We start from the raw sequence: 15,582 nt of genomic DNA on the forward strand, positions 1-15,582 counted from the left end.
TATGGTGCAGTGTGAGTCTATGGTGCAGTGCTGAGTCTATGGTGCAGTGCTGAGTCTATGGTGCAGTGTTGAGTCTATGGTGCAGTGCCGAGTCTATGGTGCAGTGCCGAGTCTATGGTGCAGTGCTGAGTCTATGGTGCAGTGCTGAGTCTATGGTGCAGTGCTGAGTCTATGGTGCAGTGCTGAGTTTATGGTGCAGTGCTGAGTCTATGGGCAGTGCTGAGTCTATGGTGCAGTGTTGAGTCTATGGGGTAGTGCCGAGTCTATGGTGCAGTGTTGAGTCTATGGTGCAGTGCTGAGTCTATGGTGCAGTGCTGAGTCTATGGGCAGTGTTGAGTCTATGGTGCAGTGCTGAGTCAATGGTGCAGTGCTGAGTCTATGGTGCAGTGCTGAGTCTATGGTGCAGTGTTGAGGCTATGGTGCAGTGTTGAGGCTATGGTACAGTGTTGAGTCTATGGTGCAGTGCTGAGTCTATGGTGAAGTGCTGAGTCTATGGTGCGGTGCTGAGTTTATGGTGCGGTGTTGAGTCTATGGTGCAGTGCTGAGTCTATGGTGCAGTGCTTAGTCTATGGTGCAGTGTTGAGGCTATGGTGCAGTGTTGAGTCTATGGTGCAGTGTTGAGGCTATGGTGCAGTGTTGAGTCTATGGTGCAGTGTTGAGTCTATGGTGCAGTGCTGAGTCTATGGTGATGTGCTGAGTCTATGGTGCGGTGCTGAGTCTATGGTGCAGTGCTGAGTCTATGGTGCAGTGCTGAGTCTATGGTGCAGTGTTGAGGCTATGGTGCAGTGAGAGTCTATGGTGCAGTGCTGAATCTATGGTGCAGTGCTGAGGCTATGGTGCAGTGTGAGTCTATGGTGCAGTGCTGAGTCTATGGTGCAGTGCTGAGTCTATGGTGCAGTGTTGAGTCTATGGTGCAATGCCGAGTCTATGGTGCAGTGCCGAGTCTATGGTGCAGTGTTGAGGCTATGGTGCAGTGTTGAGGCTATGGTGCAGTGTTGAGTCTATGGTGCAGTGTTGAGTCTATGGTGCAGTGCTGAGTCTATGGTGCAGTGTTGAGGCTATGGTGCAGTGTTGAGTCTATGGTGCAGTGTTGAGGCTATGGTGCAGTGTTGAGTCTATGGTGCAGTGCTGAGTCTATGGTGCGGTGCTGAGTCTATGGTGCGGTGCTGAGTTTATGGTGCGGTGCTGAGTCTATGGTGCAGTGCTGAGTCTATGGTGCAGTGCTGAGTCTATGGTGCAGTGCTGAGTCTATGGTGCAGTGCTGAGTCTATGGTGCAGTGTTGAGGCTATGGTGCAGTGAGAGTCTATGGTGCAGTGCTGAATCTATGGTGCAGTGCTGAGGCTATGGTGCAGTGTGAGTCTATGGTGCAGTGCTGAGTCTATGGTGCAGTGCTGAGTCTATGGTGCAGTCTTGAGTCTATGGTGCAGTGCCGAGTCTATGGTGCAGTGCCGAGTCTATGGTGCAGTGCTGAGTCTATGGTGCAGTGCTGAGTCTATGGTGCAGTGCTGAGTTTATGGTGCAGTGCTGAGTCTATGGGCAGTGCTGAGTCTATGGTGCAGTGTTGAGTCTATGGGGTAGTGCTGAGTCTATGGTGCAGTGTTGAGTCTATGGTGCAGTGCTGAGTCTATGGTGCAGTGTTGAGTCTATGGTGCAGTGCTGAGTCTATGGTGCAGTGCTGAGTCTATGGGCAGTGTTGAGTCTATGGTGCAGTGCTGAGTCAATGGTGCAGTGCTGAGTCTATGGTGCAGTGCTGAGTCTATGGTGCAGTGTTGAGGCTATGGTGCAGTGTTGAGGCTATGGTGCAGTGTTGAGTCTATGGTGCAGTGCTGAGTCTATGGTGAAGTGCTGAGTCTATGGTGCGGTGCTGAGTTTATGGTGCGGTGTTGAGTCTATGGTGCAGTGCTGAGTCTATGGTGCAGTGCTGAGTCTATGGTGCAGTGTTGAGGCTATGGTGCAGTGTTGAGTCTATGGTGCAGTGTTGAGGCTATGGTGCAGTGTTGAGTCTATGGTGCAGTGTTGAGTCTATGGTGCAGTGCTGAGTCTATGGTGCAGTGCTGAGTCTATGGTGAAGTGCTGAGTCTATGGTGCGGTGCTGAGTTTATGGTGCGGTGTTGAGTCTATGGTGCAGTGCTGAGTCTATGGTGCAGTGCTGAGTCTATGGTGCAGTGCTGAGTCTATGGTGCAGTGCTGAGTCTATGGTGCGGTGCTGAGTTTATGGTGCGGTGCTGAGTCTATGGTGCGGTGCTGAGTCTATGGTGCGGTGCTGAGTCTATGGTGCAGTGCTGAGTCTATGGTGCAGTGCTGAGTCTATGGTGCAGTGCTGAGTCTATGGTGCAGTGCTGAGTCTATGGTGCAGTGTTGAGGCTATGGTGCAGTGAGAGTCTATGGTGCAGTGCTGAATCTATGGTGCAGTGCTGAGGCTATGGTGCAGTGTGAGTCTATGGTGCAGTGCTGAGTCTATGGTGCAGTGCTGAGTCTATGGTGCAGTGTTGAGTCTATGGTGCAGTGCCGAGTCTATGGTGCAGTGCCGAGTCTATGGTGCAGTGCTGAGTCTATGGTGCAGTGCTGAGTCTATGGTGCAGTGCTGAGTCTATGGTGCAGTGCTGAGTCTATGGTGCAGTGCTGAGTTTATGGTGCAGTGCTGAGTCTATGGGCAGTGCTGAGTCTATGGTGCAGTGTTGAGTCTATGGGGTAGTGCCGAGTCTATGGTGCAGTGTTGAGTCTATGGTGCAGTGCTGAGTCTATGGTGCAGTGCTGAGTCTATGGGCAGTGTTGAGTCTATGGTGCAGTGCTGAGTCAATGGTGCAGTGCTGAGTCTATGGTGCAGTGCTGAGTCTATGGTGCAGTGTTGAGGCTATGGTGCAGTGTTGAGGCTATGGTACAGTGTTGAGTCTATGGTGCAGTGCTGAGTCTATGGTGAAGTGCTGAGTCTATGGTGCGGTGCTGAGTTTATGGTGCGGTGTTGAGTTTATGGTGCAGTGCTGAGTCTATGGTGCAGTGCTTAGTCTATGGTGCAGTGTTGAGGCTATGGTGCAGTGTTGAGTCTATGGTGCAGTGTTGAGGCTATGGTGCAGTGTTGAGTCTATGGTGCAGTGTTGAGTCTATGGTGCAGTGCTGAGTCTATGGTGATGTGCTGAGTCTATGGTGCGGTGCTGAGTTTATGGTGCGGTGTTGAGTCTATGGTGCAGTGCTGAGTCTATGGTGCAGTGCTGAGTCTATGGTGCAGTGCTGAGTCTATGGTGCAGTGAGAGTCTATGGTGCAGTGCTGAATCTATGGTGCAGTGCTGAGGCTATGGTGCAGTGTGAGTCTATGGTGCAGTGCTGAGTCTATGGTGCAGTGCTGACTCTATGGTGCAGTGTTGAGTCTATGGTGCAGTGCCGAGTCTATGGTGCAGTGCCGAGTCTATGGTGCAGTGTTGAGGCTATGTTGCAGTGTTGAGGCTATGGTGCAGTGTTGAGTCTATGGTGCAGTGTTGAGTCTATGGTGCAGTGCTGAGTCTATGGTGCAGTGTTGAGGCTATGGTGCAGTGTTGAGTCTATGGTGCAGTGTTGAGGCTATGGTGCAGTGTTGAGTCTATGGTGCAGTGCTGAGTCTATGGTGCAGTGCTGAGTCTATGGTACGGTGCTGAGTTTATGGTGCGGTGCTGAGTCTATGGTGCAGTGCTGAGTCTATGGTGCAGTGCTGAGTCTATGGTGCAGTGCTGAGTCTATGGTGCAGTGCTGAGTCTATGGTGCAGTGTTGAGGCTATGGTGCAGTGAGAGTCTATGGTGCAGTGCTGAATCTATGGTGCAGTGCTGAGGCTATGGTGCAGTGTGAGTCTATGGTGCAGTGCTGAGTCTATGGTGCAGTGCTGAGTCTATGGTGCAGTGTTGAGTCAATGGTGCAGTGCCGAGTCTATGGTGCAGTGCCGAGTCTATGGTGCAGTGCCGAGTCTATGGTGCAGTGCTGAGTCTATGGTGCAGTGCTGAGTCTATGGTGCAGTGCTGAGTCTATGGTGCAGTGCTGAGTCTATGGTGCAGTGCTGAGTTTATGGTGCAGTGCTGAGTCTATGGGCAGTGCTGAGTCTATGGTGCAGTGTTGAGTCTATGGGGTAGTGCTGAGTCTATGGTGCAGTGTTGAGTCTATGGTGCAGTGCTGAGTCTATGGTGCAGTGTTGAGTCTATGGTGCAGTGCTGAGTCTATGGTGCAGTGCTGAGTCTATGGGCAGTGTTGAGTCTATGGTGCAGTGCTGAGTCAATGGTGCAATGCTGAGTCTATGGTGCAGTGCTGAGTCTATGGTGCAGTGTTGAGGCTATGGTGCAGTGTTGAGGCTATGGTGCAGTGTTGAGTCTATGGTGCAGTGCTGAGTCTATGGTGAAGTGCTGAGTCTATGGTGCGGTGCTGAGTTTATGGTGCGGTGTTGAGTCTATGGTGCAGTGCTGAGTCTATGGTGCAGTGCTGAGTCTATGGTGCAGTGTTGAGGCTATGGTGCAGTGTTGAGTCTATGGTGCAGTGTTGAGGCTATGGTGCAGTGTTGAGTCTATGGTGCAGTGTTGAGTCTATGGTGCAGTGCTGAGTCTATGGTGAAGTGCTGAGTCTATGGTGCGGTGCTGAGTTTATGGTGCGGTGTTGAGTCTATGGTGCAGTGCTGAGTCTATGGTGCAGTGCTGAGTCTATGGTGCAGTGCTGAGTCTATGGTGCAGTGCTGAGTCTATGGTGCGGTGCTGAGTTTATGGTGCGGTGCTGAGTCTATGGTGCGGTGCTGAGTCTATGGTGCAGTGCTGAGTTTATGGTGCAGTGCTGAGTCTATGGTGCAGTGCTGAGTCTATGGTGCAGTGCTGAGTCTATGGTGCAGTGTTGAGGCTATGGTGCAGTGAGAGTCTATGGTGCAGTGCTGAATCTATGGTGCAGTGCTGAGGCTATGGTGCAGTGTGAGTCTATGGTGCAGTGCTGAGTCTATGGTGCAGTGCTGAGTCTATGGTGCAGTGTTGAGTCTATGGTGCAGTGCCGAGTCTATGGTGCAGTGCCGAGTCTATGGTGCAGTGCTGAGTCTATGGTGCAGTGCTGAGTCTATGGTGCAGTGCTGAGTCTATGGTGCAGTGCTGAGTCTATGGTGCAGTGCTGAGTTTATGGTGCAGTGCTGAGTCTATGGGCAGTGCTGAGTCTATGGTGCAGTGTTGAGTCTATGGGGTAGTGCTGAGTCTATGGTGCAGTGTTGAGTCTATGGTGCAGTGCTGAGTCTATGGTGCAGTGTTGAGTCTATGGTGCAGTGCTGAGTCTATGGTGCAGTGCTGAGTCTATGGGCAGTGTTGAGTCTATGGTGCAGTGCTGAGTCAATGGTGCAGTGCTGAGTCTATGGTGCAGTGCTGAGTCTATGGTGCAGTGTTGAGGCTATGGTACAGTGTTGAGGCTATGGTGCAGTGTTGAGTCTATGGTGCAGTGCTGAGTCTATGGTGAAGTGCTGAATCTATGGTGCGGTGCTGAGTTTATGGTGCGGTGTTGAGTCTATGGTGCAGTGCTGAGTCTATGGTGCAGTGCTGAGTCTATGGTGCAGTGTTGAGGCTATGGTGCAGTGTTGAGTCTATGGTGCAGTGTTGAGGCTATGGTGCAGTGTTGAGTCTATGGTGCAGGGTTGAGTCTATGGTGCAGTGCTGAGTCTATGGTGAAGTGCTGAGTCTATGGTGCGGTGCTGAGTTTATGGTGCGGTGTTGAGTCTATGGTGCAGTGCTGAGTCTATGGTGCAGTGCTGAGTCTATGGTGCAGTGCTGAGTCTATGCTGCAGTGCTGAGTCTATGGTGCAGTGTTGAGGCTATGGTGCAGTGAGAGTCTATGGTTCAGTGCTGAATCTATGGTGCAGTGCTGAGGCTATGGTGCAGTGTGAGTCTATGGTGCAGTGCTGAGTCTATGGTGCAGTGCTGAGTCTATGGTGCAGTGTTGAGTCTATGGTGCAGTGTTGAGTCTATGGTGCAGTGTTGAGTCTATGGTGCAGTGCTGAGTCTATGGTGCAGTGCTGAGTCTATGGTGCAGTGCTGAGTCTATGGTGCAGTGCTGAGTCTATGGTGCAGTGCTGAGTCTATGGTGCAGTGCTGAGTTTATGGTGCAGTGCTGAGTCTATGGGCAGTGCTGAGTCTATGGTGCAGTGTTGAGTCTATGGGGTAGTGCTGAGTCTATGGTGCAGTGTTGAGTCTATGGTGCAGTGCCGAGTCTATGGTGCAGTGTTGAGTCTATGGTGCAGTGCTGAGTCTATCGTGCAGTGCTGAGTCTATGGTGCAGTGCTGAGTCTATGGTGCAGTGCTGAGTCTATGGTGCAGTGTTGAGGCTATGGTGCAGTGAGAGTCTATGGTGCAGTGCTGAATCTATGGTGCAGTGCTGAGGCTATGGTGCAGTGTGAGTCTATGGTGCAGTGCTGAGTCTATGGTGCAGTGCTGAGTCTATGGTGCAGTGTTGAGTCTATGGTGCAGTGCTGAGTCTATGGTGCAGTGCTGAGTCTATGGTACAGTGCTGAGTTTATGGTGCAGTGCTGAGTCTATGGTGCAGTGCTGAGTCTATGGTGCAGTGCTGAGTCTATGGTGCAGTGCTGAGTCTATGGTGCAGTGCTGAGTCTATGGTGCAGTGCTGAGTTTATGGTGCAGTGCTGAGTCTATGGGCAGTGCTGAGTCTATGGTGCAGTGTTGAGTCTATGGGGTAGTGCTGAGTCTATGGTGCAGTGTTGAGTCTATGGTGCAGTGCCGAGTCTATGGTGCAGTGTTGAGTCTATGGTGCAGTGCTGAGTCTATGGTGCAGTGCTGAGTCTATGGTGCAGTGCTGAGTCTATGGTGCAGTGCTGAGTCTATGGTGCAGTGTTGAGGCTATGGTGCAGTGAGAGTCTATGGTGCAGTGCTGAATCTATGGTGCAGTGCTGAGGCTATGGTGCAGTGTGAGTCTATGGTGCAGTGCTGAGTCTATGGTGAAGTGCTGAGTCTATGGTGCGGTGCTGAGTTTATGGTGCGGTGTTGAGTCTATGGTGCAGTGCTGAGTCTATGGTGCAGTGCTGAGTCTATGGTGCAGTGCTGAGTCTATGGTGCAGTGCTGAGTCTATGGTGCAGTGTTGAGGCTATGGTGCAGTGAGAGTCTATGGTGCAGTGCTGAATCTATGGTGCAGTGCTGAGGCTATGGTGCAGTGTGAGTCTATGGTGCAGTGCTGAGTCTATGGTGCAGTGCTGAGTCTATGGTGCAGTGTTGAGTCTATGGTGCAGTGTTGAGGCTATGGTGCAGTGTTGAGTCTATGGTGCAGTGTTGAGTCTATGGTGCAGTGCTGAGTCTATGGTGCAGTGCTGAGTCTATGGTGCAGTGCTGAGTCTATGGTGCAGTGCTGAGTCTATGGTGCAGTGCTGAGTTTATGGTGCAGTGCTGAGTCTATGGGCAGTGCTGAGTCTATGGTGCAGTGTTGAGTCTATGGGGTAGTGCTGAGTCTATGGTGCAGTGTTGAGTCTATGGTGCAGTGCCGAGTCTATGGTGCAGTGTTGAGTCTATGGTGCAGTGCTGAGTCTATGGTGCAGTGCCGAGTCTATGGTGCAGTGTTGAGTCTATGGTGCAGTGTGAGTCTATGGTGCAGTGCTGAGTCTATGGTGCAGTGCTGAGTCTATGGTGCAGTGTTGAGTCTATGGTGCAGTGCCGAGTCTATGGTGCAGTGCCGAGTCTATGGTGCAGTGCTGAGTCTATGGTGCAGTGCTGAGTCTATGGTGCAGTGCTGAGTCTATGGTGCAGTGCTGAGTCTATGGTGCAGTGCTGAGTTTATGGTGCAGTGCTGAGTCTATGGGCAGTGCTGAGTCTATGGTGCAGTGTTGAGTCTATGGGGTAGTGCCGAGTCTATGGTGCAGTGTTGAGTCTATGGTGCAGTGCTGAGTCTATGGTGCAGTGCTGAGTCTATGGGCAGTGTTGAGTCTATGGTGCAGTGCTGAGTCAATGGTGCAGTGCTGAGTCTATGGTGCAGTGCTGAGTCTATGGTGCAGTGTTGAGGCTATGGTGCAGTGTTGAGGCTATGGTACAGTGTTGAGTCTATGGTGCAGTGCTGAGTCTATGGTGAAGTGCTGAGTCTATGGTGCGGTGCTGAGTTTATGGTGCGGTGTTGAGTTTATGGTGCAGTGCTGAGTCTATGGTGCAGTGCTTAGTCTATGGTGCAGTGTTGAGGCTATGGTGCAGTGTTGAGTCTATGGTGCAGTGTTGAGGCTATGGTGCAGTGTTGAGTCTATGGTGCAGTGTTGAGTCTATGGTGCAGTGCTGAGTCTATGGTGATGTGCTGAGTCTATGGTGCGGTGCTGAGTTTATGGTGCGGTGTTGAGTCTATGGTGCAGTGCTGAGTCTATGGTGCAGTGCTGAGTCTATGGTGCAGTGCTGAGTCTATGGTGCAGTGAGAGTCTATGGTGCAGTGCTGAATCTATGGTGCAGTGCTGAGGCTATGGTGCAGTGTGAGTCTATGGTGCAGTGCTGAGTCTATGGTGCAGTGCTGACTCTATGGTGCAGTGTTGAGTCTATGGTGCAGTGCCGAGTCTATGGTGCAGTGCCGAGTCTATGGTGCAGTGTTGAGGCTATGTTGCAGTGTTGAGGCTATGGTGCAGTGTTGAGTCTATGGTGCAGTGTTGAGTCTATGGTGCAGTGCTGAGTCTATGGTGCAGTGTTGAGGCTATGGTGCAGTGTTGAGTCTATGGTGCAGTGTTGAGGCTATGGTGCAGTGTTGAGTCTATGGTGCAGTGCTGAGTCTATGGTGCAGTGCTGAGTCTATGGTACGGTGCTGAGTTTATGGTGCGGTGCTGAGTCTATGGTGCAGTGCTGAGTCTATGGTGCAGTGCTGAGTCTATGGTGCAGTGCTGAGTCTATGGTGCAGTGCTGAGTCTATGGTGCAGTGTTGAGGCTATGGTGCAGTGAGAGTCTATGGTGCAGTGCTGAATCTATGGTGCAGTGCTGAGGCTATGGTGCAGTGTGAGTCTATGGTGCAGTGCTGAGTCTATGGTGCAGTGCTGAGTCTATGGTGCAGTGTTGAGTCAATGGTGCAGTGCCGAGTCTATGGTGCAGTGCCGAGTCTATGGTGCAGTGCCGAGTCTATGGTGCAGTGCTGAGTCTATGGTGCAGTGCTGAGTCTATGGTGCAGTGCTGAGTCTATGGTGCAGTGCTGAGTCTATGGTGCAGTGCTGAGTTTATGGTGCAGTGCTGAGTCTATGGGCAGTGCTGAGTCTATGGTGCAGTGTTGAGTCTATGGGGTAGTGCTGAGTCTATGGTGCAGTGTTGAGTCTATGGTGCAGTGCTGAGTCTATGGTGCAGTGTTGAGTCTATGGTGCAGTGCTGAGTCTATGGTGCAGTGCTGAGTCTATGGGCAGTGTTGAGTCTATGGTGCAGTGCTGAGTCAATGGTGCAATGCTGAGTCTATGGTGCAGTGCTGAGTCTATGGTGCAGTGTTGAGGCTATGGTGCAGTGTTGAGGCTATGGTGCAGTGTTGAGTCTATGGTGCAGTGCTGAGTCTATGGTGAAGTGCTGAGTCTATGGTGCGGTGCTGAGTTTATGGTGCGGTGTTGAGTCTATGGTGCAGTGCTGAGTCTATGGTGCAGTGCTGAGTCTATGGTGCAGTGTTGAGGCTATGGTGCAGTGTTGAGTCTATGGTGCAGTGTTGAGGCTATGGTGCAGTGTTGAGTCTATGGTGCAGTGTTGAGTCTATGGTGCAGTGCTGAGTCTATGGTGAAGTGCTGAGTCTATGGTGCGGTGCTGAGTTTATGGTGCGGTGTTGAGTCTATGGTGCAGTGCTGAGTCTATGGTGCAGTGCTGAGTCTATGGTGCAGTGCTGAGTCTATGGTGCAGTGCTGAGTCTATGGTGCGGTGCTGAGTTTATGGTGCGGTGCTGAGTCTATGGTGCGGTGCTGAGTCTATGGTGCAGTGCTGAGTTTATGGTGCAGTGCTGAGTCTATGGTGCAGTGCTGAGTCTATGGTGCAGTGCTGAGTCTATGGTGCAGTGTTGAGGCTATGGTGCAGTGAGAGTCTATGGTGCAGTGCTGAATCTATGGTGCAGTGCTGAGGCTATGGTGCAGTGTGAGTCTATGGTGCAGTGCTGAGTCTATGGTGCAGTGCTGAGTCTATGGTGCAGTGTTGAGTCTATGGTGCAGTGCCGAGTCTATGGTGCAGTGCCGAGTCTATGGTGCAGTGCTGAGTCTATGGTGCAGTGCTGAGTCTATGGTGCAGTGCTGAGTCTATGGTGCAGTGCTGAGTCTATGGTGCAGTGCTGAGTTTATGGTGCAGTGCTGAGTCTATGGGCAGTGCTGAGTCTATGGTGCAGTGTTGAGTCTATGGGGTAGTGCTGAGTCTATGGTGCAGTGTTGAGTCTATGGTGCAGTGCTGAGTCTATGGTGCAGTGTTGAGTCTATGGTGCAGTGCTGAGTCTATGGTGCAGTGCTGAGTCTATGGGCAGTGTTGAGTCTATGGTGCAGTGCTGAGTCAATGGTGCAGTGCTGAGTCTATGGTGCAGTGCTGAGTCTATGGTGCAGTGTTGAGGCTATGGTACAGTGTTGAGGCTATGGTGCAGTGTTGAGTCTATGGTGCAGTGCTGAGTCTATGGTGAAGTGCTGAATCTATGGTGCGGTGCTGAGTTTATGGTGCGGTGTTGAGTCTATGGTGCAGTGCTGAGTCTATGGTGCAGTGCTGAGTCTATGGTGCAGTGTTGAGGCTATGGTGCAGTGTTGAGTCTATGGTGCAGTGTTGAGGCTATGGTGCAGTGTTGAGTCTATGGTGCAGGGTTGAGTCTATGGTGCAGTGCTGAGTCTATGGTGAAGTGCTGAGTCTATGGTGCGGTGCTGAGTTTATGGTGCGGTGTTGAGTCTATGGTGCAGTGCTGAGTCTATGGTGCAGTGCTGAGTCTATGGTGCAGTGCTGAGTCTATGCTGCAGTGCTGAGTCTATGGTGCAGTGTTGAGGCTATGGTGCAGTGAGAGTCTATGGTTCAGTGCTGAATCTATGGTGCAGTGCTGAGGCTATGGTGCAGTGTGAGTCTATGGTGCAGTGCTGAGTCTATGGTGCAGTGCTGAGTCTATGGTGCAGTGTTGAGTCTATGGTGCAGTGTTGAGTCTATGGTGCAGTGTTGAGTCTATGGTGCAGTGCTGAGTCTATGGTGCAGTGCTGAGTCTATGGTGCAGTGCTGAGTCTATGGTGCAGTGCTGAGTCTATGGTGCAGTGCTGAGTCTATGGTGCAGTGCTGAGTTTATGGTGCAGTGCTGAGTCTATGGGCAGTGCTGAGTCTATGGTGCAGTGTTGAGTCTATGGGGTAGTGCTGAGTCTATGGTGCAGTGTTGAGTCTATGGTGCAGTGCCGAGTCTATGGTGCAGTGTTGAGTCTATGGTGCAGTGCTGAGTCTATCGTGCAGTGCTGAGTCTATGGTGCAGTGCTGAGTCTATGGTGCAGTGCTGAGTCTATGGTGCAGTGTTGAGGCTATGGTGCAGTGAGAGTCTATGGTGCAGTGCTGAATCTATGGTGCAGTGCTGAGGCTATGGTGCAGTGTGAGTCTATGGTGCAGTGCTGAGTCTATGGTGCAGTGCTGAGTCTATGGTGCAGTGTTGAGTCTATGGTGCAGTGCTGAGTCTATGGTGCAGTGCTGAGTCTATGGTACAGTGCTGAGTTTATGGTGCAGTGCTGAGTCTATGGTGCAGTGCTGAGTCTATGGTGCAGTGCTGAGTCTATGGTGCAGTGCTGAGTCTATGGTGCAGTGCTGAGTCTATGGTGCAGTGCTGAGTTTATGGTGCAGTGCTGAGTCTATGGGCAGTGCTGAGTCTATGGTGCAGTGTTGAGTCTATGGGGTAGTGCTGAGTCTATGGTGCAGTGTTGAGTCTATGGTGCAGTGCCGAGTCTATGGTGCAGTGTTGAGTCTATGGTGCAGTGCTGAGTCTATGGTGCAGTGCTGAGTCTATGGTGCAGTGCTGAGTCTATGGTGCAGTGCTGAGTCTATGGTGCAGTGTTGAGGCTATGGTGCAGTGAGAGTCTATGGTGCAGTGCTGAATCTATGGTGCAGTGCTGAGGCTATGGTGCAGTGTGAGTCTATGGTGCAGTGCTGAGTCTATGGTGAAGTGCTGAGTCTATGGTGCGGTGCTGAGTTTATGGTGCGGTGTTGAGTCTATGGTGCAGTGCTGAGTCTATGGTGCAGTGCTGAGTCTATGGTGCAGTGCTGAGTCTATGGTGCAGTGCTGAGTCTATGGTGCAGTGTTGAGGCTATGGTGCAGTGAGAGTCTATGGTGCAGTGCTGAATCTATGGTGCAGTGCTGAGGCTATGGTGCAGTGTGAGTCTATGGTGCAGTGCTGAGTCTATGGTGCAGTGCTGAGTCTATGGTGCAGTGTTGAGTCTATGGTGCAGTGTTGAGGCTATGGTGCAGTGTTGAGTCTATGGTGCAGTGTTGAGTCTATGGTGCAGTGCTGAGTCTATGGTGCAGTGCTGAGTCTATGGTGCAGTGCTGAGTCTATGGTGCAGTGCTGAGTCTATGGTGCAGTGCTGAGTTTATGGTGCAGTGCTGAGTCTATGGGCAGTGCTGAGTCTATGGTGCAGTGTTGAGTCTATGGGGTAGTGCTGAGTCTATGGTGCAGTGTTGAGTCTATGGTGCAGTGCCGAGTCTATGGTGCAGTGTTGAGTCTATGGTGCAGTGCTGAGTCTATGGTGCAGTGCCGAGTCTATGGTGCAGTGTTGAGTCTATGGTGCAGTGCTGAGTCTATGGTGCAGTGCTGAGTCTATGGTGCAGTGCTGAGTCTATGGTGCAGTGCTGAGTCTATGGTGCAGTGTTGAGGCTATGGTGCAGTGAGAGTCTATGGTGCAGTGCTGAGTCTATGGTGCAGTGCTGAGTCTATGGTGCAGTGTTGAGTCTATGGTGCAGTGCTGAGTCTATGGTGCAGTGCTGAGTCTATGGTACAGTGCTGAGTTTATGGTGCAGTGCTGAGTCTATGGGCAGTGCTGAGTCTATGGTGCAGTGTTGAGTCTATGGGGTAGTGCTGAGTCTATGGTGCAGTGCTGAGTCTATGGTGCAGTGTTGAGGCTATGGTGCAGTGAGAGTCTATGGTGCAGTGCTGAATCTATGGTGCAGTGCTGAGGCTATGGTGCAGTGTGAGTCTATGGTGCAGTGCTGAGTCTATGGTGCAGTGCTGAGTCTATGGTGCAGTGCTGAGTCTATGGTGCAGTGCTGAGTCTATGGTGCAGTGCTGAGTCTATGGGTAGTGTTGAGTCTATGTGGTAGTGCTGAGTCTATGGTGCAGTGCTGAGTCTATGGTGCAGTGCTGAGTCTATGGTGCAGTGCTGAGTCTATGGTGCAGTGCTGAGTTTATGGTGCAGTGCTGAGTCTATGGGCAGTGCTGAGTCTATGGTGCAGTGTTGAGTCTATGGGGTAGTGCTGAGTCTATGGTGCAGTGTTGAGTCTATGGTGCAGTGCCGAGTCTATGGTGCAGTGTTGAGTCTATGGTGCAGTGCTGAGTCTATCGTGCAGTGCTGAGTCTATGGTGCAGTGCTGAGTCTATGGTGCAGTGCTGAGTCTATGGTGCAGTGTTGAGGCTATGGTGCAGTGAGAGTCTATGGTGCAGTGCTGAATCTATGGTGCAGTGCTGAGGCTATGGTGCAGTGTGAGTCTATGGTGCAGTGCTGAGTCTATGGTGCAGTGCTGAGTCTATGGTGCAGTGTTGAGTCTATGGTGCAGTGCTGAGTCTATGGTGCAGTGCTGAGTCTATGGTACAGTGCTGAGTTTATGGTGCAGTGCTGAGTCTATGGTGCAGTGCTGAGTCTATGGTGCAGTGCTGAGTCTATGGTGCAGTGCTGAGTCTATGGTGCAGTGCTGAGTCTATGGTGCAGTGCTGAGTTTATGGTGCAGTGCTGAGTCTATGGGCAGTGCTGAGTCTATGGTGCAGTGTTGAGTCTATGGGGTAGTGCTGAGTCTATGGTGCAGTGTTGAGTCTATGGTGCAGTGCCGAGTCTATGGTGCAGTGTTGAGTCTATGGTGCAGTGCTGAGTCTATGGTGCAGTGCTGAGTCTATGGTGCAGTGCTGAGTCTATGGTGCAGTGCTGAGTCTATGGTGCAGTGTTGAGGCTATGGTGCAGTGAGAGTCTATGGTGCAGTGCTGAATCTATGGTGCAGTGCTGAGGCTATGGTGCAGTGTGAGTCTATGGTGCAGTGCTGAGTCTATGGTGCAGTGCTGAGTCTATGGTGCAGTGTTGAGTCTATGGTGCAGTGCTGAGTCTATGGTGCAGTGCTGAGTCTATGGTACAGTGCTGAGTTTATGGTGCAGTGCTGAGTCTATGGGCAGTGCTGAGTCTATGGTGCAGTGTTGAGTCTATGGGGTAGTGCTGAGTCTATGGTGCAGTGTTGAGTCTATGGTGCAGTGCCGAGTCTATGGTGCAGTGTTGAGTCTATGGTGCAGTGCTGAGTCTATGGTGCAGTGCTGAGTCTATGGTGCAGTGTTGAGTCTATGGTGCAGTGCTGAGTATATGGTGCAGTGCTGAGTCTATGGTGCAGTGCTGAGTCTATGGTGCAGTGCTGAGTCTATGGTGCAGTGCTGAGTCTATGGGTAGTGTTGAGTCTATGTGGTAGTGCTGAGTCTATGGTGCAGTGCTGAGTCTATGGTGCAGTGCTGAGTCTATGGTGCAGTGTTGAGTCTATGGTGCAGTGCTGAGTCTATGGGGCAGTGCTGAGTCTATGGTGCAGTGCTGAGTCTATGGGGCAGTGCTGAGTCTATGGTGCAGTGCTGAGTCTATGGGGTAGTGCTGAGTCTATGGTGCAGTGCTGAGTCTATGGTGCAGTGCTGCTCAATGTGCAGGGGAAGTTGACTCCAAGGAGAGGGGTGCAAGGAGGCAGAATGACTGAAAACTGAATTGGCCACAGGGAGGTGGAGGAAAAGAGAGAGAGAGAGAGGGGGGGTAACGACGGGTCCTCCGACGGTGCACACTGCTCTGGGCTGGGACCGGTTACCGTTAGCAACGTAGGTCCGGCACAGTGGGCTCAGGGGGATCAGGGGGGTGTGGGGATAGCTGCACGCGTCCCCTGCTGCGGTGTCGACTCCGCCGAGACAAAGCGAGTCCTCGTCCTCCTCCCTCACATTGTTCTCGGACACGGTGGAGCTCCTAAGGTGGGACGGCAGCAAGAGGATTGGGAGGCAAGGCTCGGTTTACAATGTCACCGGTGGACACACGACAGTTTACCCACGCGTTTTTTGTGTTGTTGTCGATAATTGTGCAGCTATAAGCAAAACTGAATTTCTGCGATTCCACATCCGAATATATTTTTTCCATCAGTATAATGGCTTTCCAGACCAATATTGCCCAGTCGCATTTGTTCATGCGAGCAAACTCTGGACCAGTTTTGTCTCATCAGTAGGGCCCCATAGTTTAGATGGCGTGCTCTAGTCAATAACACATCATAAGCCAGCGGCAAAGGAAGAATGGTGGTGAGACAATAGGAGTTTGACCGTGTGTGTGTGTGCGTGTGAGAGCACATGTGAGTGTGCGTGCATGTGAGAGCATGTCAGAGTGTGGGCATGTGGGGAGCAGTTCACGTGCTGCATTACGAAGCCAGCGATTGTGCGAGCGTGAGCGAGTGCGAGCGAGTGTTAGGGCGAGTGTGAGC

General features: G+C 51.7%; 1 protein-coding gene across 6 annotated transcripts in view; it reads right to left on the reverse strand.

Moving 5' to 3' along the window:
• Positions 1-15,582, reverse strand: part of CARD11 (caspase recruitment domain family member 11) — an 86,773-nt gene that overhangs the window by 40,428 nt on the left and 30,763 nt on the right. For all 6 annotated transcript variants that reach the window (XM_032961294.2, XM_032961293.2, XM_032961296.2 and 3 more), the window contains one exon: positions 14,929-15,080. In XM_032961294.2, the coding sequence (XP_032817185.2) occupies positions 14,929-15,080 (152 nt within the window). The remainder of the gene's footprint in view (positions 1-14,928; positions 15,081-15,582) is intronic.

This window comes from Petromyzon marinus, chromosome 26, assembly GCF_048934315.1.
Source record: "Petromyzon marinus isolate PM22_M1 ecotype Great Lakes invasive population chromosome 26, UKy_Petmar_22M1.pri1.0, whole genome shotgun sequence".
Classification (NCBI taxonomy): domain Eukaryota; kingdom Metazoa; phylum Chordata; class Hyperoartia; order Petromyzontiformes; family Petromyzontidae; genus Petromyzon; species Petromyzon marinus.